General features: G+C 37.3%; 1 protein-coding gene across 3 annotated transcripts in view; it reads right to left on the bottom strand.

Moving 5' to 3' along the window:
* Window positions 1-27819, bottom strand: part of fynb (FYN proto-oncogene, Src family tyrosine kinase b) — a 94502-nt gene that overhangs the window by 23807 nt on the left and 42876 nt on the right. For all 3 annotated transcript variants that reach the window (XM_067417421.1, XM_067417422.1, XM_067417423.1), the window contains exons 3-4: window positions 9174-9448; window positions 2824-2920 (exon numbers count right to left, since the gene is read on the bottom strand). In XM_067417421.1, coding sequence (XP_067273522.1) covers window positions 2824-2920; window positions 9174-9438 — 362 coding nt within the window. In that variant the 5' untranslated portion in view covers window positions 9439-9448. The remainder of the gene's footprint in view (window positions 1-2823; window positions 2921-9173; window positions 9449-27819) is intronic.

Here is a 27819-nt window from a genome sequence, read left to right as displayed (position 1 = left end):
GCTGAGGTAAAAACCTAGCCTGGCTCCACCCTCCTACGTACTTCTGCTCAATTTTCATTTTCCTTCAGTACTGTCTGGGACTGCGGTATATTCGTAGGTTTTCCCTGAACAAATTTGTACCGGTCCAACCAGTGAACAGAGGGAATGGCTGAGAATGATGACGTTGATGTCATGCGCTAGTTTGAGTTGTAGTTTAGTAATGGCGGCGGAGAAAGATGCGAACGAAACCATTCATTCCGTTGTGGCACCGCTGACAAATATCCAGAAGTTAAAGCCGGAGCCATAACAATCTTTGCTGAGGTGTGTTGGTGGCCCTCCTCCCCAACAGGGTGAATTCGGGAAAAGTTTGATTTTCCAGCTCACTCCGTTAGTGGTAAAGGAGTTGCTGAAGCCCTATTCAGACGGGAATCGTTTCTCGTGGGGTCGGACGGTATTGCCATCATTTACAGGGGCTAGTCAGTGATTTTATTGCCGTCCGTTTCCCACCACCCGCATAAAAATCCCCGGCCGAATTACCTACTGGTTTTGACAAACACCAAGGTCGTGTGGTGATGTAATAGCTGTCCGAATCCACATCTCTGAGTTTTCAAGAATATATCACTTCAAATTTCACTGTTTATAATAATTTTTTAGGTTTTATCCTATAGTTTTATCACTGAGGTACATGTATTTTGACGGGTTTCCATTGTGTGAAACAGGCGAAGGGCGCATGACATGAGTCACGACCAAACGTTGGCGACTGGTTATGCCAGATCCAATAGTTTTAAACTTCAACAGAGTTCCCGCCTTCACGGAAATAAACGCTTGTCAATGGAGAGTGGCCAGACTCTATGTACAAATGAGATGTACGAGAGTCTGTAAGACCAGGCTAGTAAAACCCTGTCCTCTATTCAATATTCCGTTTCACATAGAAATATGTCACAGCACTGACCAAAACTCACTTGCTACTTCCAGTTCACTGGGACTTTAAGCTGCGGCCACTACACTAAAAGATTTTTAAACTCTTATAAGATTTTCAAAATGTGAGACCAGAATCATGACGAACTGAAATCCCAGATTTAACCGTTTTGTTTCTCTAGTGTGTGGAGTGCCGCCATGTGATCAGGAAAGCACACACACGAATAGATTCCATTCACAAATTAACCCGTCTGCGTACGGAAAATCACGCAAAAACCCTCGCATCAAAATATCTCAAATATTAAAAAAAACAGGCCATGACAGGTAAACAAACATGGAAGATGACCAGCAAAAAAAAAAATCTGCTTATATAGTATGGAATGCTTTTTACAGAAAATTTGCGCAGGGGGAAAAGGAATATGTTTAGATTAAGTCATGGAGATAGTGTGACGATGGATTTTACATGTTATAGCGCAAGCTGGAGGGGAGTCTTTCGTCAGCTCGCTTTCTGATTGGGTTTTGTTTTGTTTCATGTAACAATCTCCAGAGCGTGCATGCGTTTGTCCTCAGGATTCCCCCCACACAACAGGATTTCAGATCGTAAATATTCAACATGTTGAATATTTACAATTCACGATCAGGGCGCCATTGATGTTCTTCTGAGCATATTCTGTCACTCTTAATACCCCTCACACCACAGGAAAATATGATAAAATAATCTGAAGAACCATTAAGATAATCAGGACTTTACCTACGATTGTCAGAAGGGGAGAAAATGGCCCAAAATCACTCGGTTATCTTTTAGTGTGTACCCAGCAATTACTAACTTGCTTGCTACCAACCTTTGAATTCAATGAGGTAAAATTAAAACTGGATGAAATTCATATATAAAGATAGTAAATTTAGTAAAGTATAATGCATGAATGCAGTATGGCTAAGGGCTAAATGTCCACTTTTTGTACAGTATAAAGTATATAAAGCGTGCAATTTAAAAAAAGTAAGTACACAACAGAGCACATGAATCAAGTACTGTTTTCCACAATGCAATGCACCCAACTTGACATTTCATATCCAGTGTGTTGAATATAATAATTTCAGCTATGATTTTTTACATCCCTATTACAACTTATTACAATTTTTTTTGGCACCCAATCAAGTATTAGTTATTTCCTACATTGTCACATGACCTGAACACAGCATTGACTGAATGCTGCCCCAGATAGTCATGCAATGTGAAAAGAGCAGTGATACAACCAGTTTGAAAATCATGCAGTCTGAACTCGGCCTTACACAAACATGATGTTGATTTTTATAATATCTTAATATCTTCAAGCTTTATAGTTGCATTTAGCAGATTAGAGCGGTGCAATAGAACATTTATATTTCGCAATGATACAAGCAATGGAGATATATGCTATATGGTAACAGCATATAATCACCCTACACAAGTATACTGCATGTATGTGGATAAAGTTGAACATCATACTTCATATATCAAATTTGTATAAAGAGGAGGGCGATAATATACTGTATGCATGCAAGTATGAATTACACTCAAAAATCGTCTGCTTGTTTATTCAATAAAGCATATGCATGTAAGCTGGACCTGCCTAAACAAAAACACGCGCTCATTGCAGTTTATAACTATTTTAAATGTAACACTTAAAATCATATGATTTCATTAATACACTTTCATATAACCCCACAAACTGTTACGTTTGGGCTGGATTTCTGTGTTTCTCCATTTAAGTACATAAAGTAGAATTTGTTCTTGCATGGCTGAAAATTGTCGTCTGAGGGTGTTACTAAAATAGAGAGTGAACTGGCTTGCATTAAAGGGACTTTGACATGATTCACTTTAAATAAGTAAGCAGTATACTGGTATTCCATATGGACTGTAGATTATGTTTCAGGTCTTATACTTACGTGCTGTTAATGATTTGAAACTTCTCTCCTTTCCTGAAGCTAAGATCATCTTCGGTACGAGCCTCATAATCATAGAGAGCAACAAATAGAGTCACACCTGTGTGAGAGAGAGAGCACATCAGCACCATGAGGATTATGCATATATTAAAGCATACTTTATCATCCTGGAAATGGAAAACGACATAGTGCAGTGTAAGCACTAGGAAAGAAAAATCCATTTTGGTCTACTAGTCCACTGATAAACAATATAAATGATGTCTGGTCTAGAGGGATGTGCTGAAAGCTGCACCTCTCCCAATGGGATATTATAAACAAAGCTGTGTGGAATCGGAATGGGAAACATTTGCCTGGCCTGGCAGTGAAAAATCATCTTCACTATTGTCATTTTTAATTTTACTTTGCTTGTAACTGTTTGCCTCAAATGATTCCCACAAGATTTGAGAATTTTGGTCATGACAGAACCAAAGTAATGGGACACAAGCAAACCAAACCCTTCATTAGATGGAACCCCAAACCTAGCATCTGTCATTAAGCACATACTCAGTAAGACAGGAATGTAAAACAATCAACCTCAACAGGCTCACATTCAACATTTACAGTCTGAGGCCATAAGCGATGACCCATCTTTAAAAGGTCTTTATACATCTTGGCCATCTCATAACCAGGTTAGAGGTCACAGTAGATTTGAAAGGATAAGATTTTTGGGCCATAAAACAGTTTTTAAAAGAACCACTTATTTTCTTTTTCCACTCGCCATCTTTTTCCTGATGAGCTTTCTGTGTTTTGAATTATGAGAGGCACTTCCAGTTTTGGGAAGTTCCACTCGAAAAGACTAAAACAAATAATTTCAAATCATAAGGTTGCAATACAAATAATCTTTTTCAGTTTGACTGAATAATCTGTCAATTTCCTTTTATTTTCAGATGTCGTAAGAATATTGTAATGCTTGGTACTTTAATGTGACATGATATCACAAGAATATCTATGGCAACAAGAGCTCTTTTCAGTTGCTGCATTATTTCCTCCTGATTTCTTTTTTTTTTTTGTATTCAACCATAACAATATAAAGACAGCATAATGCGCATTTGTGTTTTTGCTCTCCCAATTTACTTTACGATACATCACATGAATAATTCACTGAAATGCACTGAGAATCTCGTTTTCCTCCCTAAATCCTCACATCTCGCTCAAGTTTGTTTTCACACAGATGCTTTAAAAAAGGACTGTCTCCCATTTTTACTTCTATTTACTATAATCTGTGTTTACTGGAATGTTTATAAAGCAGGTAAATCAAAATTGTGTTATCTGTCAAATGATGGAAAGCACTTTTGATTAAGGCAACGCATGTTACATAATATAGACATAATAAGAAATGTAGATGTAGAAGAGATATAGACATAATAAGAGATGCTCAGTCTCAGTTCTACTCTTGCATCATCAACAATAACCCTGGAAACTCCAAGAAGCTTTTCTCCACTATAAATCACATCCTCAGACCGCAAACTCACTCTTTTTCAGAAGCCACAGAAGAGAGGTGCAATAAGTTCATGACCTTTTTTAGGAACAAAGTAGACAACATCCACTTGCTCCTATCTAGCACCTCCACTCTGCCTGTCCCATCTGTTGATCCACAGCCTGGGACCTTCCAACATCTCTGCTGCTTCTCTATCATCACACAGTGCGAGGTTGAGGACATCATCAGAATAATGAAACCATCCACCTGTGCACTGGATCCATTTCCTACAGCCTTGGTAAAATCTAACCTCTGTGTCTTAAGTCTCTTTATAAGCAAGAACATTCATAATTACCTCCAGGCTGGCCATGTTCCTTCATCTCTAAAAACTGCTATCATCAGACCATAAAAAACCCACTTTAGACCCAGATGTTATTGACAACTACAGGCCCATCTCCAACCTCCCATACCTCCCTAAGGTGCTGGAAAAATTTGTTGCTGCACAGCTCCAGGTCCATTTGGAACAAAACAATCAATATAAGAAATTTCAGTCTGGTTTCCGCTCAGGACACAGCACATAAACTGCTTTGGTCAGGGTCACTAACCATCTATTGATGGAAGCAGATGCTGGTTCCCCATCCCTTCTCGTCCTCCTGGACTTAAACTGAAGCTTTCGATACACTTGATCATGAAATCCTCCTTCACCATTTAGATTCCACCATCGGTCTCTCTGACTCAGTCCACAACTGGTTTTCTTCTTATCTCACTGGGAGAACTGAATATGTTGCATTGGGAGAAGCTACATCCCTGTCACACAACGTCACCTGCGGTGTCCCTCAAGGCTCAGTGCTTGGCCCAACCCTGTTCATCCTCTACATGCTCCCCCTTGGCCTTGTCATCAGCCAGCATGGGGTTTCTTTTCACTGCTATGCTGATGACACTCAAACTTACCTAAGGACAAGTTCATCCAGCAAAACTTTCTGCAGCTAAACAGCTCCAGAAACAGCTGCAGAAAGTTTTGCTTCATCCACACCTTTTATCTCATCCAGGCAAGTGATCAAAGTGGATGGTGTGAGGTCAGCAGAGGTGGATGAATTGTCCTGAGGTAAAGTTGAGTGTCATCATCAAGAAACCCCATGCTGGCTGATGACACGGCCAAGGGGGAGCATGTAGAGGATGAACAGGGTTGGGCCAAGCACTGAGCCTTGAGCTCCAGCTAGATGAGCTCCAGCTCGAGCTAAACAGCTCCAGAGCTTCGCTCTGTTTCAACGTATAATCTTAAAACTCCAACGAAAAAACTCCATACTATGGGAGATCGGGCCTTCTGCTCTGCAGCCCCCAGTCTGTGGAATGCTCTCCCTGACCTTCTGCGGACCCCACAGACTGTAGATGCTTTTAAGCGTGGTCTTAAAACCTACCTTTTTAGCAGAGCTTTTAATTGATTTGTTACTTCTTAATTTTTCAGTTTTATTTATTTTAGTTTATTTACTTATTTATTGTTGTTGATTGTCTTAATTCTGTAGAACTTTGAGATTTAGTTTAATATAAAGTGTATTACAAATAAACTGTATTATTATTATAATTATTATTATATATTAATATCAATCAATCAACTTTATTTATATAGCGCTTTTACAATCACGATTGTGTCAAAGCAGCTTCACAGTGTCAAACAGGATAATATTGCGACAAAATTAGATTTGGCTGTACAGTCGTACTGGAGAAAACAGTGATGTTATCAGCTTAGTTTAATTTATCATATAGCAACAATGTTGGCAGATCAGTATTTAAGTTTATAGAATTAAATAAGACCTAATTCATACATTTTATTTGTATAATAAGTTGAATAACTTTAATCATATTTTTAGTGTCCCCAACTGAGCAAGCCAAGCCAAAGGCGACAGTGGCAAGGAACCAAAACTCCATCAGGGCGTGATGGAGAAAAATAAACCTTGGGAGAAACCAGACTCAGTCGGGGTGCCAGTTCTCCTCTGGCCTATTAACACACCGTGTAAGAATATTATTCTGGCAACCTTACAGGTCAGAAATCATATTAGATTGGAATATTCAAAATTTACACTGCATTTTACACTGCTAATACAGTAGTATTTAACTCATCCGTATTATTATTGTTGTGGAGCTGTGGAGTATTATTATTATCAAGCTTTTAGGGTTATTCATAGTCTGTTGTGGTAATTATTTTCTTCTTTTTTTCTTTTAATGGTGCAGTGTAATATTTATGAGGATCTATTGACAGAAATGTTTTCAGTGGTGTTTACAGACCTCACATAATGAACTGTTTTTTTTTTTTTGTTACTTTAGATTGAGCCATTTTTTTCAAGGCCATGTTTACAACTGTGTGGCATCCCCTTTTCTTTTTATATCAGTCTGCAAATGTCTGGGGACTGAGGAGACAAGTTGCTCAGTTTTAGGAATAGGAATGCTATCCCATTCTTGTTTAATAAAGGCTTCTAGTTGCTCAACTGTCTTAGGTCTTTTGTTGCATCTTCTTCTTTGTGATTTCTATTACAGTAGCATTCCTGTATGTGATGCAGTGCTGTCTAAGGGCCCGAAGATCACAGGCATCCAGGTTGGTATTCCAGCCTCGACCCAACAGAGATAGTTCCAGATTCTCAGAATCTTTGGATGATATTATGCAGTGTAGATGATGATAACTTCAAACTCTTTGCACTTTTTCACTGAAAAAAATAATCCTTGTTGATATTGCTCCTCTATTTTTCACCGCAGCATTGGGGGAATTAGTGATCCTCTGCCCATCTTGACTTCTAAAAGACACTGCTACTCTGAGAGGCTATTTTTTATACCCAATCATGTTGCCAATTGACCCAATAAGTAGCTTATTGCTCCAGCTGTTCCTTATATTGTACATTTAACTTTTCCGGCCTCTTATTGCTTCTGTCCCAACTTTATTTGAATGTGTAGCTCTCATGAAATCCAAAATGAGCCGATATTTGGCATTACATTTCAGAATGTCTCACTTTCAACATTTGATATGTTATCTATATTCTATTGTGAATAAAATATACGTTTATGAGAATAGAAAATTATTGCATTCCTGTTTTATTCACAATTTGTACAGTATCCCAACTTTTTTGGAATCGGGTTTGTAAATGTTGAAATTAACATTAATATATTGTGCAGCTCTATACTACACTCTGTTTTGATTTCCATTTCTCACTGACTTGTGTTAGAATTTAAATTTACACAGCGCACTTTTAAAGTTTGATGGTTGAAGGGTGAGTAGAATAATGTAATCGAATTGTACCCAGTTTTAAAAGTCTATTATTGCATTAATAGTGTTAACATTTCGCTGATTGTTTACAGCTTAATGGAAGTAACTCCAATAATCCGCACAAAGCATCATGGATAGAGAAAAAGTGGATGAAGACCTTTTGTGCAATGGAAAGCTTATGTGGAAGTTAAGGTCACCTATTATGCAAAAAAATATATATTTGAAAAAAGTTTGGATATAAATGTGTTAATAGTGTGTGATAAAAATCCACCCACTCCTTATTTTTCAATCCCCATTAAACCAAAGCAGTCTCATTTTACGAGTCGTTTTGATTCACTGAGGAATGTGACGACACATTCGTCGGCAGCTGACTGACAGGCCTGCATTACCATAGTTTCAGAAAAGAACAGGCTAATCAGAAGAGAGGCTCATGAATACTAAATAGATAGGCCAAAATCGACCTGTTCTTATCAAAGCTCCTGAGAAAGGAGCTGTAAAAAATATATTACAATGGTTTTTGGTACTTGTATCATTTTTTAATTATTATTATTATTATTTTTTAAAGGAACCAAAGATAGAAATAAAGAAACTTTATTTGTATTAGTCATTTAATGAAGTATGTAAGCATGCAGTATTTTTTTGGACCTTCAACAAATATGTAATACTCAATATTTTAATAAACAAAAAAATTATGAAACTGGAAATTTCCTCCTTTTGCATTTCAGCCGCGACATAAATGTATGATATGCAAATTTAATTTGTTCAAATGGATTTTTGCTATATCAATTCTTATGTACAGAGGCCCAGTAATGCAGCCATACTAAATTAAACCACAACCCAACAAAATCGCAACAACACAACGGAATCAAACCACAACACAACGGAAACGAGCCACAACATAGCGGAATCACCACAACACAACGGATGTGCTCCCGATCTCGAGGGGGCTCGGAGTGCAAAAAAAGTTTGTTTTCCTTGCCATTGCTCTATAGATTTTGAATTGATATTTCATGTCGATATTTAATGGTTACACACTTAAACTGATCATAGTGTTTATATTTGTAACTGGTGACTGGCCAATCTATAGAGCAATGGCAAGGAAAACTAACTTTATTGCACTCTGGAGCCCCCTCGTGGTCGGGAGCATTTCCATTGTGTTGTGAAGATTTCATTGTGTCGTGGCTCGTTTCCGTTGTGTTGTGACTATTTCGTTGTGTTGTACCTTGTTTCCGTTGTGTTGTGGTGATTTCTTTGTGTTGTGGTTTAATTCCGTTGTGTTGTGGCGATTTCTTTGTGTTGTGGTTTAATTCCGTTGTGTTGTGGCGATTTTGTTGTGTTGTGTTTTAATTTAGTACAGCTACACTACTGAGCCACTGTCAACAAATTAGATGTTTTTAAGGAAGTTTGAAACTATAGAGGCATACAAAAAGTTTCAAAAACAGATGTCAATAGAGCCCAAAATTGAGTAACTTTGATAAGAACAAAGCAATTTCAAAGTAAACATTCCTAAAAAGACTACAGCGTGATGAAAAGTTTGAGCAGCCTAAAATAGCAACACTGACTCAAACAATGATGTTTGGGCAGTTGTGGAATTGTATAAAAAGTGTGTCAGACACATTTTCATTCTAATGAAGTGTGTGTTACCTGTGCCTCCTCGTGTGCGGAGTGTTCCTTGGTGTGCTGATGTGTTGAACCCTCCAAAGACGGTCACGCCCTGCGTGACTCCAGCGACATGGAAGTTATTGTAGTTGGGAATGGCAGTGACTCCAGTGACCCCACTGAAGCTGGGGTCATGTTGTGGTGTGGGGTCAACGCCATATCGATAACCTACTCCGCTCTGAGACAAGCTGGTGTCCCGGTCCTCTGTTAACTTAGACGCCTCTTTGTCCTTACATTGCACACAGCCCATCCTCTATGATCTATGATATGAAGACAGAGAGCTATTAGAAAAAAAAAATTAATAAAAGTGTACCTGCAACAAATAGTTTAGGAGCTATGAGCAATTGCATACATTTATTGCTATAGTGCCACCATCAGATTGTCTCTACCACTTAACGGTTTGGTCTGCCTGATCACTGTTAGGGGAGAATGCTGATCCTTGGAAATGATGCGCTTAGACCCCTAACAGGTATGCTTTAGTATATTAGTGTACACTTCAAATAAGTGTACATTTTATAACTAAGACAAAAGATAAGTAAAACTTTAATTTGACATTATTAAAGTGCAAAGCATGTGCAAAGCATGTTAAAAACAGCCATGAAAGTGTATTCTAGCGACCTTTAATTTCATTAAAATTATATTATCTGCAAGTACAGTGTTATGAAATATATCATACAGCACAGATGAACTATTTATTTAAACAGTTCTTTTAAAAAAGGGGAAAAAGTAAGGATAAACTAACTCTTTTTTTTTTGTCAAGCTCGTTTTGTTGAGTGCAGGAAATTCACTCACTAAAGCACTATACACTCAAGCAGAGAATGTGTGTGTGAGTGTGTTGTTCTATTCATCAGTGTAGGATTTTACTGAACTCGGAAGTTCTGCCCATGATCCATCAACAGCACAACAGCTGAACTGTCTGACAGACAATAAACTCCCATCAGGAAACTTCAAGATCCTTCTTCCAGAAGGCCCTCACAGTGAAAAAACAACCCTTGTGAAGAAGTAGTGCGCTTAATTGGGTTGAATAAGAACTTGAAGTGCACTTAAAATCTTTAAATCGTAGTTACATTTTTTTTTACTTGCAGATAATATATTAATGAAATTAAGTGACAAAATATAGTAGTAATACTGATAAGCATATGATAGTAAACATTGTAAACTGTTCTCTACAAACATACAGTAAAGTCACATTTATTGGATAAATCCTTATTCTAGATCAAGTGCTCAGTGTATTAACGAACACTCACACACTCACAACTCCATCCAACTAGACAGAAATTAAAATGGATTTAAGGACAGTCTGTACAGTTGTTGTTTTTATGATCAAGATGGCTAGACAAAATCAGTGCATGTGTTTGAGAGAGAAAAATAAAGGATACTGTGTTTGTGTATAAAAGCTGTTTTCCTGTTATCTAGATTTGATTTGAGATCAGCAAAAAATGATTTTTCAGTTTTTAAATGTAATTGATGTTCTTCACTACTTTGGCAACACTCTGAATTTCAAAAGCTGTGCCAAAAGTAAGAACACATGGATCTCTTGTTCTTAGTTATGTCAGTAGCTGCTTATCTCCAGTTATGTTTTCTAAAGACAGTCAATGGAAGATAGCACAAGACAAACTCACTTTGTACTCGTTTATGAACGGAACATCCTGCAACTCTCGCTCTCTTTTTCTTTTTTTGTCCTCTGCTGTTTGTCAGTGAGCACACTAGCACTCATCACTGCCAGTGGACGACGCGCTCTTAAACCTACTGCCATCACGCTCTTCTGCAAATCCACAAAGCTCTTTCTATATCTTTTATTTTTTGTCTACCTCTGCCAGGTATAATTTATGGCTTTCTTTCCATTAAGCAGAACCACCTGCAGGCTGTCAGTGGTGTTAACTCGGGTTCAGCCCACATCCTCTCATTTACTGCTCAAGAATGCCCATAAAGAACACAACAGCAGCTTACTGCAAACATGAACCCAAAGCTCTCCACAGGATTTACCAAAGGTACAGAATGTTGATCCCAGCAAAATAAACCCAGGCTTATTGGAAAAACGTGACTGTGGAGAAATTTCTGCTGTTGACATTTTGCTGTTCTATATGATATAGCGTTGCTTCTTGCACGTTTCGTAATGTCCAGTAAGTGGCACTAAAAGCATGTTCAGTTTCATCCAAAACAGATAAATGTGAATCTGGAAAAGTTTTTTTTACGGTTGTTGTTTTATGCATTATAACAGTTCGGACATGTTTCGTCCGATAAGTGGCCTTAAAAAGGTAAATGCTCTATCAAGTTTTAAAATAACACCACTTATACTAAACCCTAGCATAAACCTAACCAAAGGACTACCGAGCAAGTTTACTATGACAGAGAAGCCATACATATGTGATGCAAACACATATCAAAATGTATCTGTCAAACAAAAAAAGTATAACATAGTATTGTGGAACCGCACAAAAATAAGTCTTTATTAATCAATAATCTACCTCTGCAGTCATAATTTTTACTGCCAATAGTGTTTATTTCAACTGTAAACTGCAGTGTGTTTTATGTATAGGTACAGTTTTGAAAAATGTAGTTAGAGGCATGTTTTTCCAATGAGCCTATGTTGCAGGAAATCTATTGTAAAAAGCTCATTGCGTCAAAAAATAAATAAAAAAAATGCATGGACTAACCTTACTTTAAACTGCTTTTGAATGTAAATCACTGCATTATGCTTATAAAGCTACTTAAATCTGAATCTATTCTAAATTGACAAACACAAAACCCCATTCTCTGTACCAAATTTTCAAAAGCCTGAAACAATTTCTCGCACATCACATGCACCCGTTTTGCTTAACTCTAAACACTCACTAAAACTCATTTTAAAATGTGTGAATTTGAGTCGCAAAACACTAAACAAAAGAGGCAAAGTTAAACCACATTTTTCACACAACTCTAAATTGTTAAATTGTTCATACTTATTTCTAATGGTGTGATTAAGCCAACTGTACAAAATATAAGCCTGTTCAGGTGACAGGTGCACTGAATGTTGATGCCAGCAATAGAGTGACGAGTATGTGTAAGAGATGGCAGACCTGCTATATGAAATAACCTAATTTAATAATTAACAATCTTTACAACTGAACTGAATCCACACTGAACTGACTTCAGCTAAACACTAATGACACTATTTTCTATTGTTGCTGTACAGCCATAAAAAACTCTCTTTGCATCACTTATCCTCATTTTCCTGCCATCACTATACAATATAGATTGTTTCAAAGCAGATTTACAAAGCACTATAAAATAAAGAGCTCTTGACTCAGACTGTTTTTTGTTTTTGTTTTTTTTTGTAACCTGTAACATCCATATTCTGGATGCTGTACTCTCCATTTTTAATGTAGTATCTAATGAATGAAGGTAAAATAGTTCTGACGCATTTGTTTGGTTTTGCCAGAAGAGTCATGGGTTTTATGAATGTAATTTAAAAGGATTTTGATGCGTTTAATGTTTGAGATAATAAGAAATGTGTGTTAGCAAATGTGTGTTAGTTAGAAAACATGCGTTAGTGAATGAGACAAGTGAGGTGACAAGATAAGAAGAGGCAAGGCAAGAAGAGATTAGGGAAGAACATTGGAGAGGATAAGATGTGAGGGATGGAAACAAAATGAGAAATGAGAAGTAGAGAGGAGGTTATTGAGTTTCTGCAGAAGACAAGTGAACTGCTTTATTAAGGGAATGATTGTAATAAGAGATGAGGAAGAAGAGAAGCAAGAAACATGAAGAGAGAAAAATACAGAGGTGAATGAGAGATGTGAAGTGCTGCAGTAATAACTGAAATGAGTAGGGCTGTCACAGTAAAAGAATTTCCCTTGCAATGATTTTGAGTGGTTTAATACCACGATATGCATTGTCATCGCCATATAATAATAATAAATATTATTATTACTTTTTTGCTTTATGACTCTTGAATATGACTAGACAAGAGGCTTTCTAAAAGTGCTGATATTTTAGAAGTATCCGTGCAGTTACATTGATACGTCAAAAAGTGGCGGCAAGGGACCGTCTTTGAGTGAGTCATCTAATCGTTCAGTGCAGTTACATTGTTACGCCAGCAGGTGGTGGCAAGGGACTGTCTTTATGAGTGAGTCATCTAATCGTTCAGTGCAGTTACATTGTTACGCCAGCAGGTGGCGGCAAGGGACTGTCTTTATGAGTGAGTCATCTAATCGTGCACTGCAGTTACATTGTTACGCCAGCAGGTGGCTGCAAGGGACTGTCTTTATGAGTGAGTCATCTAATCGTGCACTGCAGTTACATTGTTACGCCAGCAGGTGGCTGCAAGGGACCATCTTTATGAGTGAGTCATCTAATCGTTCAGTGCAGTTACATTGTTACGCCAGCAGGTGGCTGCGAGGGACCGTCTTTATGAATGAGTCATCTAATCGTTCAGTGCAGTTACATTGTTACGCCAGCAGGTGGCGGCAAGGGACTGTCTTTATGAATGAGTCATCTAATCATTCAGGGCAGTTACGTTGTTACGCCAGCAGGTGGCGGCAAGGGACTGTCTTTATGAATGAGTCATCTAATCATTCAGGTCAGTTACGTTGTTACGCCAGCAGGTGGCGGCAAGGGACTGTCTTTATGAATGAGTCATCTAATTGTTCAGTGCAGTTACATTGTTATGCCAGCAGGTGGCGGCAAGGGACTGTCTTTATGAATGAGTCATCTAATCGTTCAGTGCAGTTACATCGTTACGCCAGCAGGTGGCTGCGAGGGACTGTCTTTATGAATGAGTCATCTAATTGTTTAGTGCAGTTACATTGTTTCGCCAGCAGGTGGATGCGAGGGAACGTCTTTATGAGTGAGTCATCTAATCGTTCAGTGCAGTTACATCGTTACGCCAGCAGGTGGCTGCGAGGGACCGTCTTTATGAGTGTGTCATCTAATCGTTCAGTGCAGTTACATTGTTACGCCAGCAGGTGGCGGCAAGGGACTGTCTTTATGAATGAGTCATCTAATTGTTCAGTGCAGTTACATTGTTACGCCAGCAGGTGGCTGCAAGAGACTGTCTTTATCAAGCAGCAACCTCCCTCAGTTTCTGTTGAAGCCAATACGGAAGTGACTTAAACTGCAATTCTTCGACTGGACACTAGGGACAGGCTCCAGAAGGCAGCAGAATCTCATTGAGCCCCATGTTAAAATGCCGAACTTTACAGTAGAAAAAAAAAAAAAAAACATGTTTACAGCCTGGTAAAAATTGTGGTTTTGGTCTATACGGCTAATGTTGCCCTTTATGACAACTGTGAGGGGGTGAATTTATTTACATTATATAAAACCTTACATTTCTGCATAATAAAGGGCGTGGTCACTTTGATGGACAGGTGGATAGCCATTTATCCGCAGTGTCTATTAGTCATCACGTCACATCAGCTCCGCCCACGTCCCGCCTCTTTGCCCATTTTCTGTTATCCGAGCGCGACGCGTGATGACGCATTGCCAAGATGGCAATGGCCAGCTCGTCTCTACTTTACACTTTAATCTGCACTTCAGAGTCCTATGGGTGATGTCATAGACACTACATCCATATATATATATATATATATATATATATATATATATATATTTTTTACAGTCTATGGTCTTTATGAATGAGTCATCATTAAATCATTCAGGGCAGTTACATTGTTACGCCAGCAGGTGGCAGCAAGGGACTTTATGAGTGAGTCATCATTAAATCATTCATAATAAGCTTCAAAATGCTGATTCATAAGTGTTGAACTTAATTTAGATTTTAAAATTAAGTTTTAGAGTTACTGTACAAGGCTCAATTGATGATCAACGCATCACCTGTGTAACGCTGAAGATGATGTTTCACTTCATACTGATTAATGGCATTCAGTACATTGAACCGCGCTGACGCTAGCCACTGGAAATCTCCTTATACATTGAAAGGATACTATGACAAAGATATCTTCTTTATCTTCTGACAACTGCTGGCAAACTGAGCAAAATAATTTTACACACAAATATATGCCTAGATCTAATTGAAGGACAGATGCAGGTAATCGTATGCGCTCAGTTCCCTTGTCTGCTCTGTTTGTGGAGGAGCTCTCTGAGCCCTGCCTCAGACAAAAAGAGCAGACTAGATGACAAAGGCAGCATGATAAGCTGCCAAACAAACATGCATGTAAACTAGGGCTGTCAATAGATTATTTTTTTTAATTGCGATTAATCACAGCCATTCTGTGTGATTAATTGCATGCTTATTATGAATTTAAGCAGTCGCCATTTATCTTTTTAAACACATTAATTTTGTCATAATTTGCTATAACTAAAGTAACCATTACACAAAACTGTATTTTCTGCAGGCTTCAAGAATCATTGGAGACTCCAAAAGGAAACCAAATAACCAAATATAAGGAGTCCGTATAATTCTATAATATAAAAAAATTCTAATTTGTACGCACCTAAGCACCCATGAAAAAAAAAACATTACTAAAGAAACTTTACAGAATTCATCATAGTGTATAGTATGTGTAGAGAGCAAAAACACTGAGATTGTTTTCATTTTAAACATGTTATGTAAAATGGACATTTAAATGTAGACCTCTCAAGCTGCGTACTGAGCAGAACCACACAGAGACGCCAAAAAACTCCTAAATCAACTGCTTTGACTTCAAAAAACTACTATTACTAAACACAACAACGTAGCTCCCACCGCTGCACGCATGCTCAGTATATAACTCTGATTATCATCATCAGTTCTCTCTTAACATTAGGTTAAGTCAGTGTACTGTTAACTGAATAACTTTGGGATGTTGGTTTATTTCGAGTCAGAGAGAGAGAGAGAGAGTCAGACTTGTCAAAAAGTGAAATTTGTGGATTAGTGCTTACTAGAGACGCAAATTGTTTGGAACGGTTCAGTTCATTTGATGTTGACGTTCAAACATGACAAATCAAACATTATTCTTCCTGAGTGTGTGTGGAAAACAACGCAAATGTACTGAATGAATGCTGCATGAGATCGCGCGCACACGTTCTCTGTGCATCAACAGATTCTCAAATACATCAAAAACATACGGACTGCAGCTTTAAATCACATAAATGTGTATTTTCTGAATGAAGATGGAGAAATGCAGCTACTGTGAATCTGGGCTCAATGCTGTCCCACTTACAACCCAGAAGAACAACGTTGATGATCAAAACAAATGGATTGTATGCTAAAACTAGACGGACCCAAAGGGGTGGAGAGACAAAGTGCAGACAATGGTTGAAAAGTCTGTGATGCAGGCAGGGCGGAGCCGGAGTGAAAAGGAGCTGCAAGGACGATGGTTTTTGGAGGAGCAGAGGGAGGAAGGAGCCGAGGCAAAGCCGTCAATTCAATGGACCAAGGTGGAGTGACAGGATTAGTGGCTGGAGGCAGAGCCAGGGGATTCACTTGCCTGGACGACACTGGAGAACTAAAGACTTGGGGTGAATCCACACAGTGGAGTGTTGTGAGAGGAAGGTGACCCAAAGGGTACATTCATACAATTCATCTAAATAATTTTCATAATCTCCAGTGTCAAAAGAGAAAATGACAGGTGCATGGATCAGGAATTATGTTCCGAAATTACAAACAGGGAAACTAACTAGGAACTAAAGAGAACCTGTACAGAGCAAAAAAGTGAAAATGAAACTAAAACATAACATACATGTTACAAATATACACAGCTCTTACATTTAAAGTGTAGCTGGATCATGGAATGCTAGTTGTCACCATAGTAATGACCTTGTCCCAGTTCTTGCTGTCATTGCTTGTGAAGCAACCATCCTTGTGTAGCTTTCTAACACACACTCACTTTTAAGCTGAGATTCTCCCACTAACAGATACACCAGGGAAAAAAACGTCCATTACCCAGCGGAGATGAAACTACTGGCCTATATCTCAACCGTCTGTCAAATATGGCCAGCACAGCACCATTGTGTCGAAGAGAAGAGAAGAGAAGAGAAGAGAAGAGAAGAGAAGAGAAGAGAAGAGAAGAGAAGAGAAGAGAAGAGAAGAGAAGAGAAGAGAAGAGAAGAGAAGAGAAGAGAAGAGAAGAGAAGAGAAGAGAAGAGAAGAGAAGAGAAGAGAAGAGAAGAGAAGAGAAGAGAAGAGAAGAGAAGAGAAGAGAAGAGAAGAGAAGAGAAGAGAAGAGAAGAGAAGAGAAGAGAAGAGAAGAGAAGAGAAGAGAAGAGAAGAGAAGAGAAGAGAAGAGAAGAGAAGAGAAGAGAAGAGAAGAGAAGAGTTAGTTGAGATCCATGTTTGAGATAGCAGTATTGGTATATTTTGGTTTTGGTATATACATTTTGAGGTTGAAATTGGCTTGTTTTTCTGAGATTCTAGCATGCAATATTGGCGTCATTGTCTGTGTGTATTTCCATACTGGATAAACCGGCTTGTTCCACGGCAAGCGTAGCTACTTAGTTATGCTAGCTGATATCAAAATGTAATGAAGATAGACGCCGCAAAGATTAATCGCAGATGAGCTGAACCGTGGCCATTCCACCGAAAATGTTTTGAAGTACTACTTCGACAAGCCGGATGCTTATGAACAAGCGTTCACTTATTCTGAAAAAAATCTGAGCGACAATGAAAGTGGCATAATAAGACTGAATAATATCCCTAATCTACAACTAAGCGAAGATGAAGACGAGGAAGAATGTATCGGACTGGTGTCAGACGAGTTGGACCGTAAGATATCAGAGGCTATATCGATAGTAACATTTGATGGGGATAAAGACAGATAAATTGGGAATATCTGTAACTTTCACTACACAAGGAGAAAAGAGAACTCTCTGCATTGAAGACAGTCCTGTAGCCAGAAACTTTCTCCAGAGATTATGTACAACATACAGCTGGATTCTTTAGCTGTGGAAAATGAGTGGCAGGACATGCAAATTATAACGTATGTTGGTAATGTATGTATCCCATCACAATAGCCATTATTTTTAATGGAAGGATAGGCATGTTATTAAAATTAAAATAATTAAATGTTTGAATTTGCAAGGTGGTAACTCAAAGGTTTTGCCTTTTTCGTTTTTTCTTCGTTGTTTTGGCTTTGAATTTCGTTTGTTAGAAATATGAACTGAATTTAGAAATGTTTTTAAAATTAAAAACTTTGTAATGAATATATATATATATATATATATATATATTTTTATTTTTTTTATTTTATTTATTTATTTATTTATTTTTTAATTAAGACTCATTGAAATGAGTGCATTCTAAATAATCCATTCTCTGAATCAACAACCTTTGTGAGTGTACACAAATAAAAGTAGACTGTTTATAGTTTATAATTATATGTGTCTTGCACAAATCTGTATGGCTAAAAATATCTATTGTATTTTGAGTTATATATGCTACCATAAAGGACAATGTCCATCAGAATGCTCCAACGACTTCATCGGCCATAGGTTAAAGAAAATGTATAGCCTATTTATTTAGGCTTTGTTTAAAGGTGAACTATGTAGTATTTTTGCAGTAAAATATCCAAAAACCACTAGGCCAGTGTTATATATTTTGTTGAGTACCTACAATATCCCAGATGTTTCCAACTATTTGTAAATTGTGAGAAAATTGCTATTTTAACTAAGGAATAGCCACCCACACACACCTTATACATTAACACACTTTTATTTCACTTCTAGAATTATGTAATTACTCAATTGTCAATTACTGCACTATTGTGGTTTGTATGTCTGTATGTCAATAAAAAATAAAAATAAAAATAAAAAATTAAGAAAAACCTACTTGTATTCACAAAAGGCACTTGGGCATGAATTAGGTTGCGTTTTCCACTGTTTTCCAGCTGTATTTACACTGTTTTATCATTGAAAAAATAAATAAATAAAAAAATTGAAGAAAAAAAGAAAAAAAAAATTGAAAAAAAAATGGTTAAATAAAAAAATATCTTAAAAAAAAACCATTTAGCTTTGGTACTGAAATTGGTACAGAGTACCATAAAATTTTTATGGTATTGGTACCGACTACTGGAATTTTGGTACCGTGACATCCCTAGATGGAACTATTATTTTGACTTATTTGGATTATCTTTTTACTTTTGTAAGAATTTTGTAAAAAAGAGAAAAAGATTTTCAGTTATTCTTTCCTGGCACAGAACACATTTTTTGAGAGTTGTTTAAGTGAGAGAAGATCCTATTGTAATGTTTACTAATTTATTTTATATTAAAAAAATTGCTTTGAAGAAAAAGTGGATTTTTGTTTGTATATGCTGTCAATTATTAGCCTGTCGTGGTCATACTCAATTCTAGTCAGAATATGAGTCTGAAACTGCTCCATTGGGCTGTGATTATGGGGCGTTTCAACCGAACCAGGAAAGACCTCAATTGGATAGACCTACAACCAATCAGAGAAACAGAGCAACGCATTGTCAAATGTCAACAGAGCTCAACTGCACTGTGTTGCCAAGTCCGCGTTTTTTTTCACGGCAACCCTGTCTGCACGTGCGCTGAAATAAACGATCTTTGCAAGTGTTGTAAAAAAAATAAAAGAATTGAATGATACAGAGAGTACTTACCCAACATGATCATCATCTTTGAGAGAAATTGTGAAGGTGAATGCATATACAAACAAGCTCTCTGTTTAGGATTCGAACCAATATAATCCAAGCCCCTTTGATGACGTGCATGATTACGTTACTGTTTATCATCTGTCCGTCATCGTCTAAAGGCCGCCCTGATGATTTCATTGGTCCGAACAGTTTCTGCTCTGAGATAATTACTCCTCTATGGATTGAGTCCAGACCGAACTGCCCAACCTAAGCATTTTGTGGGCGGGGGTAAGTTCGGCTGACATCCAGGCTAGTTAATTATAGTTCTTAGAAAGAAAAAAGCCTAAAGCTCAAGTAAAATGTTTATATTACGACCGTAGTCTGAAGGGCACTCTAAAACAAAAGTGAACATTTTCATTCTTCATTCCACATCTTCATTAGACGGACATCATATAGAAGTATCCCTGTAGGACTGCATCCCAAGTTGCCCAAGAATAACATTGCTTCCATCAACATCTAGGCCATGAGTGAGCACATCACAGAATCCATCAAAAACGGCAGATTTTACCTTTTATCAGTCCTGAAATGTGTCTGAAATAACTGTCAGCAATGGGTGGCTGCCATCACATGGCACAGGAAATACAACAAAGCAGTCTTTAATCAATACATCTAACAGGAACCCGCAGGGAAACTCAGGGGCAATAATAATCCACAACCACGTCAAACACAAACATCACTGAGGAACTGACAGAACAGAAGGCTTATTACAGAGGGGAAATTTTTTTAATGAAACAGCAAACAGGTGTGGAAAATTATAATCTAACAATGACAAGTAGCATTGGCAAACAGAAACAGAATGAAAACAAAACCAATGCAGAACAAGACCGTTACAACAACAAAATCAGTCATACATATGGACAACATATGAGTAGTTCCATAATCCAAAACCAATTCAACTCAGCACATACAGATCAATGAAAGCTCAACTGTATAAGCCAGATATATTGATTGATGTTCACACATGTAGGATGGCACATGTGGTAGTGATTATACATGTAGGTCACCACATGACCGTCAAACACATGATGCCACGTCATCATCAGTTCATGTGCATTTGTGCTTTTGTTGTGAGGAAAAGGGAAGTTTGGCATTGTTGAGATAAACGCCTGGATTTCCACAGTTTCCTCAAGCTCCAGTAAGCCAATAAACAAAGCCAAAGGCTATAGGTTGTGCAAACATCTTAGAGGTGAAGTAATTTTTTTTTAATGCTAATCTGTAACACTTTTCTCCATCCCAGTTTCATGTGCAGAGTCAATATAAGCAAGCTATTAGAAAGTCAACCAAGATATGTTTCCAAGATATGGATTTTGTATTTTATTAAATAAAGACTTTATGAGAGAGTGAATTAAATCAAGAGGTATAAGGTAGTAATGCTCAGGTTTTACCATTACAATTACAAGTGTTGTCAACTCACCTATGCATAATCTAAATGTACACCCTAATGTCCAATGGAGAGGTGCTTGAAAAGAAATCATACCATGAGGAATACAATTTTGGATACACAATGAAACCGTTTCAGAACTCAAAGCTGAAAAATTGCCCATATAAGTAAAAAAGGAAACCAGTCAAAACATACAGTAAGCAGCGTTAAGAAAGGAATTATTTAGCGTTATTTAAGCGTAATTTTTTTAAAAAGAGCATACTAATATAATAGGTGCAGAGCTATAAAGGAACTAACTTTACTCCTGCGTTGACGTAATTTCAGATTTTTGTGAAACGCGCCAATTTAAATCCAGCTGCAGCCAAAGTCAAACATACATAATGATGCCAATTCTGTGTTCAGAAACGTGGCCTGTTCAGTCAAAGTAAATTAACCAGGAAGACATAGGATAAAGAACTGTTATTTCCAAACAATATAAGATGGTTGTGTTACTCATGCTGGAATATGACTAACAAAACGTGAAATGTGAAAAAAATTACACCCATGGAGGGATGGCGATGAATGTTAGTAAATTGAACTGACCAAACAAGACTAAGAAGTTGCTGCAAATGTGCTGAGAGAGACTCTTCTGTGTGGGTGCAGGTTTCAGATCATACAGAAAGGCAAGCTTTGTAAGGATTTCCTTATAACCTTTTAGACAATGGCACTAGTTATAAAGCTACACTAGTCGAAGAAACTAGAAGTCAGTGGGTGGGGTGATCAGTGTATTGCTCTGCTGTAACACTCAACACCGTTGTTTGCAGTGCTGCTATGATTGTGTGCATGTAGTGTTAGCTTAAGAGGATGTGGTTAACCTGAGAATGACAAAGCAACACACGACCACACAAATTTTCCATCAGAGGTCTTTCTCCTATGAGGGCAACAGGAGCAGCCAAGACCTCTAAACACATTAAATTCTCAACCATTAATTTGTAAGAAAGACTAACAAGTATGGCAATAAATAATCAGCAGATAGTTGCTCTGTTAAAACAGTTTGTTTCTGAAACTGATATAAGTTATATCAAATGCAAAAGTTATACATCTCTGTTATGTGATGTTAGTGCTCAGTTTAATTAATTGTTTTTCTTATTTTTATGTTTGATGAAAGCACAGACCAACCTTAATTATTAAGTTAATGAATACCCCCCCCCCATATACCTATTTATAATAGGTATAATATACCTATATATAATATACCTATTATATATTTATAATAGGTATATTATAAATATATTTAGAGACAACATGTATGGTGAATGCAGGTTGATTGGGACACATTTTGCCATTGAGATGACTGGGATATATGAACTTTATTCCTTAAACCTAACCCCCTTTTTTTTTTTTAGAAAACATTGTATAGTATGATTTAAAAGCTGTTTCCCTCGTGGCGACCAGAATTGTCAAAAAGTGCAGGTTTTACTATCCTTGGGGGGACATTTCATCCCCACAATGCAGCAAATACCTGGGCCACAGAAATATGCAGAGACATTACATTTTTACAAAAAAGAAAAGAAAAACAAATTGAAAGGATTCATGAAATATGTCTGTAGACGTGACCATGCTTCGTTCTACTCAAAGAAAACCTTACTACTAAGATTCTTAATTGATGTGTGTTTATGTGATGAGGGATTTCCAGTGAGATAACTGCCAGTCCGAAATGGGCTCTGTAGACCCATCAGACAAACAGGCACAGTTGCTAGGAGACCAGATTCCTCTGTATGACACAATATCGACAGTGTGAGAGAACAGTCTATTCTCTCATCAAATGTGTAAGTGTAGGGAGCACATATTCACAATATATTCTGATTGATTTTGCTGGTGATATAATATTATTACGCAACATTGTGACTATCACAATTATTTTAATGTGCTTTTTATTTTGTAATAAAGTTTCCTAAAGCCATTGTCATTAGACTTGTACAAGCTTTACTTATCCTTCAAGTATCAGTGTTAAGACAAATGTTTAATTGTGCATGTCAAGTAAGTTTTAATAGCAAATATTACTTAAAATGGTAAGTTTGATTAATTTTAGTGAACCAGTTAAAATGGTCCACAATGAATCACTTAAAAATTGAAGTACGATACAAGTTAATGAGAAAAATTACTTCCACGTCTACAATATTAGGATCTACTGTCATGTCAGGTGCAGAATCAGTCACTGAGCCCCGAGGCCGAGTATGGTAACTGAAGCCAAAAACTGTCAGACTGAAAGTTCAGTCTGGGGTTTCCATTTCACAAGTGGCTAAACCTATTAAATCACTGTAAAGGGTCAATACTGAGATGCAGCCAGAAATTACATTTACCCATATAGCCCAGGACAAGATGAAGGTCCGCTTGTGGAAAAAATAGCAAAAAATAAGCAAAGGTGCATGATGCACTCAGGTGCACTCAGCATGGTCTGAATTTCAGTCAAAGTAGCCTTTTTGACTTAGCCGTTCCTTTCCAGTTACTGATCAAAATTATGGCATATACAATATCAGTTCAAACTTTTAATTAGACATTAAGTTAAAGATGGTTTCAATGATACAAAAATGTTTCAAAATATTTTGATTTCAAATAAATGGTATTTGGAACGTTCTATTCATCAAAAAGTAATGGGAAATAATGTAGCACGGTTCCCACAAAAATCTGAAACAGCACAACTGTTTTCAACATTGATAAAAAGACATTTACATGATTTGTGCATCAGATCAGCATATTAGACAGATTTCTGAAAGATCTTGTGACACTGAAGACTGGAGTAATGATCCTGAAAATTCAGCTTTTAATCACATAACTAAATTGTATTCAAATAGGAAGTTATTTTAAATTGTAATATTTCACAATATTACTGCTTTTAAACATTTTTTTTAAACATTTAAACAGTATTTTCAACAGCATTAAACAAATCATACAGACCTTAAACTTTTGAAAAATAGTGTACACGTGACTTCACCACAAACTTCATCTGAGAACTGTTCAATGACAACATCAGTCGAAGCAGAACTTCTCAGTAAAAACAAGACCCTTTTGAGTGTGTGTGTGTGTGTGTGTGTGTGTGTGTGTGTGTGTGTGTGTGTGTGTGTGTGTGTGTGTGTGTGCATATGTGGTCAGTGCATCCACGTTTGCATGCACACAAACCTTGGGGCTTTTGTTTTGATGCCTCTGCAATGTATGTATCTTGGTATCGCTGACGCATAACACAACTAGAATATTTTGCTTCTCAAATGTGTGAAAAACAATTTCACAGTGATATAATTTTTCTTTTCCCAAATGCAGGAATGCAACAGCAGAAAACTGCACCATCACGTTAAAAGATATGGGCCGTGTTTTACAGACTGGGCTCAGATTAGAACATTTGTGTATCTTTTATAAATGTGCCTTTTATAAAAATAAAAAATAAATACTGGTGTGCATCTCTTGAAACAAATCAATGGCACGGATATATTTTTAAGACATGTCAGTGCAAGTTCTTTTTTTAGTTAAAACAGCTCAAACATTTGGTCAAGCACTCTAGACTAAGACTAGCTTAAGCCTCGCCTGTGAAACCGGGGGATATGTAATATGCACTGATATAATTAACACACAAACATTTCCCCATCCATAATGACAAATTAATTCCTTGTCAAATTAGAATTAAATCATATTATTACAGGGAATACAGCCCATGTGTGATTTTAAAGGCTAAAGATAGTTGTGCAGCTCACCAATAATGCAATACATGTGGCAAAAGGAAAACTTACTGATAAAATTGTTGTCAGTGTAAATAGGACTTAAGGAAATTGGTTAACTTTTATATAATTATATATAATATATAATATAATATGTAATAAAACTTTTATACAATTCTAGCAGTGTTTGGTCATCCTTACTCAACTATGCATCCAAAGTAAAAACTCCACTCTAATAGATCTCACTGAATTCTGCAGTAGCATTAAGAAAGGTGATGAGTGCCAAAACTTTTGACAGTTCACAGCTGGTTTGACTGTCACATATATTTTGACCATCCCCTCAATCCTTTATGTCTACCCACAGGCATATATCAATCAACTTTATTTATATAGCGCTTTTACAATGATGATTGTTTCAAAACAACTTAACAGTGTTAAACAGGACAATATTGGAACAAAATTTGATTTGGCTAGTTTGATTTGGATAGTTTATAGAATTAAATATGACCTAATTAATACATTTAATTTGTATATTTAGTTGAATAACTTGGATCATAATTTTAGTGTCCCCAATATGTATATGAAAGGCAGCTGCTTAGCTGCTTATTTCAAAATTTAAGAATAGAATATAGCTTCTGAGTTACTACTGTTTGGTTACTACTGATTACCCCCACCCACGTCTCCAGCCCTAATGTTTACCACCAACCACTGATCTGAGAAATGCAGCCTCAAGGTCAAATTAAATGGTGCATGGTTGGCACTGTGGTTAAACACATAAAACAAAAAAATAAATAAAAATTACGCATTTGACATAAATTACGTAATTATGTTTCCTCTTTGAACATTTTTTGCAAAAATCATTCCTTTGAGCCAAATTACAGCATTTATGACAATAAGACAATCATGAAAGAAGCAAATTGGTATTGCTCATAATACAGCTTCATTGAGAATATTGACAGTACATTTTTGAATGACCCCCCCCATATCCCCCTGAGACAAGAGATTTATGCAATTTATTTCTAGAAAAATTTACGATATTTGCGTCATCAGAGGAATGTTTGGCCAAAGGCTAAAGACATTTCCATTTCCACATGTTTTCAACCCGTGTATGGGAGACCGCACTCGCTCAGCTCGCTGCTGCAGGCATTCATGTAAACGGAGCTATGCTGAGCAATGTAAGTGTTTTAACTTCTCAGATTAATTTCTATGAAAGTTAAGCTTCCAAAGGCATCAACTGAAAACGCGCCAGGCTGAACACGCGTTGTGAATATATGCGGCAAGTGTGGTCGCGATTACCTCAGAAGAGCTCATCAGCTCATTCATGACGGTGAATGTAATCTGACTCCTGCAGCGTTATTGCTGACACTCGCGCGGTGACTCACTCATTATATTGAACAGACACGTTCAGTATTTAATTGTAGTGTCTTCTCCAACTCAGTCACAGTAATCAATAAGCGGTGGCTTTGGGAATGGCCTCACAGGGCAGCGAAACATTCTGGGAATTGTTGTCCCCATGAGACAAAAATACATTCTAAAAGGCACAAAATTCCAAAATAATTTCACATTTCTACTACATTAATGACCCAGTTTAAATACAGATTAATCTTCCCAGCGCTGAAGTACCCCTTTAATCTCCAGAACAGTACCCCCGCTGCCCGATTTTTGTAGTCATACAAAAAGTACACGTCACACATGCGCATTGAATTTGTTTTGCACTAATCAGTGTTTGTGGCCAATGTTTCACAGTAGAAAACAAAACAAAAAGAGACGGAACAATGATTAAATACTGGAGACTGCAACAACAGACATCAAACCTGCAGAAGAGAACATGGCATTACTGAGGACTTGCCCCTGTCTTTGTAAATACTATTGAAAATTGAATCTAAACAATGTTGTCATTATTTAAATATAAAGCTAAATCGTCTCATTGGCCACGTTTCCACCGCGAAAACTTTCCCCAGGAACAAGAGACTTTGGGGTGGTACTCTGTGTGTGTGGTACTGTGTGTTTTAGACCAGTGGTTCTCAAACCTGTCCTGGGGACCCCCAACCAGTACACATTTTGCATGTCTCCCTCATCAAACACACCTGATTCAAATCATCAGCTCATTAGTAGAGACTCTAAGATTTGAATTGGGTGTGTCTGATGAGGGAGACATGCAAAATGTGCAGTGGTAAGGGGTCCCCAGGACAGGTCTGAGAACCACTGTTTTAGACCACAGGAACCGGAGTCTAAATAAAGTTCTGGGTAAAGAATTCACTAGTGATGGGGAGTCTACTCCAAAAGAGTCGATTCCTCAACTCTGAATAACCCCAGAGTCGGGGTCGACTCCAGTACAGGAATCGACTCTCGGTGTCGACTCTGTTGCTGTGTCCGAAATCGCTCTTGTTTACTGAATGTTTAGTGAATCTATACATGCACTATAAGCAAGGAGTGAATGAAATGAAGCGATTCGCGAGGTAATACACTGATGTAATACACCGCGTCAGACGGCTGTCGCAGAAACTGTCAGACACATTTATTTGAGTGCTTACTTTAGAAATAGAAAACAATCACAGCGACTTTAGTTTGTAATTATAAGTTTCCATGCTAGCTTTAGTTTAATTGATGATATTATTGCAATACATAATAGATTTGGTTTCCCATGGTTATGTGTTCATTAAACTAACCATAAAGATACTAACATCAAGAAGAAACGCATCAATAGTGTGCATTATTTTATGTATAGTATTTTTAACTCACCTTTTAAGACAATGATCATCTGCTTAGACTGTTGCCCCCGCGACCCGGCCCCGGATGGATGGATGGATGGATGGATGGATGGATGGATGGATGGATGGATGGATGGATGGATGGATGGATGGATGGATGGATGGATGGATGGATGGATGGATGGATGGATGGATGGATGGATGGATGGATGATAATAATAATAATGCATTTTATTTGTAATGTGCTTTTCTTAAACCCAAAGCTTAAGAGCCTTAAATCAACTT

Source organism: Pseudorasbora parva, chromosome 15, assembly GCF_024679245.1.
Source record: "Pseudorasbora parva isolate DD20220531a chromosome 15, ASM2467924v1, whole genome shotgun sequence".
Classification (NCBI taxonomy): domain Eukaryota; kingdom Metazoa; phylum Chordata; class Actinopteri; order Cypriniformes; family Gobionidae; genus Pseudorasbora; species Pseudorasbora parva.
The sequence above is the reverse complement of the archived record's forward strand: the minus strand, read 5'-3'. Positions and strand labels throughout refer to the sequence as shown.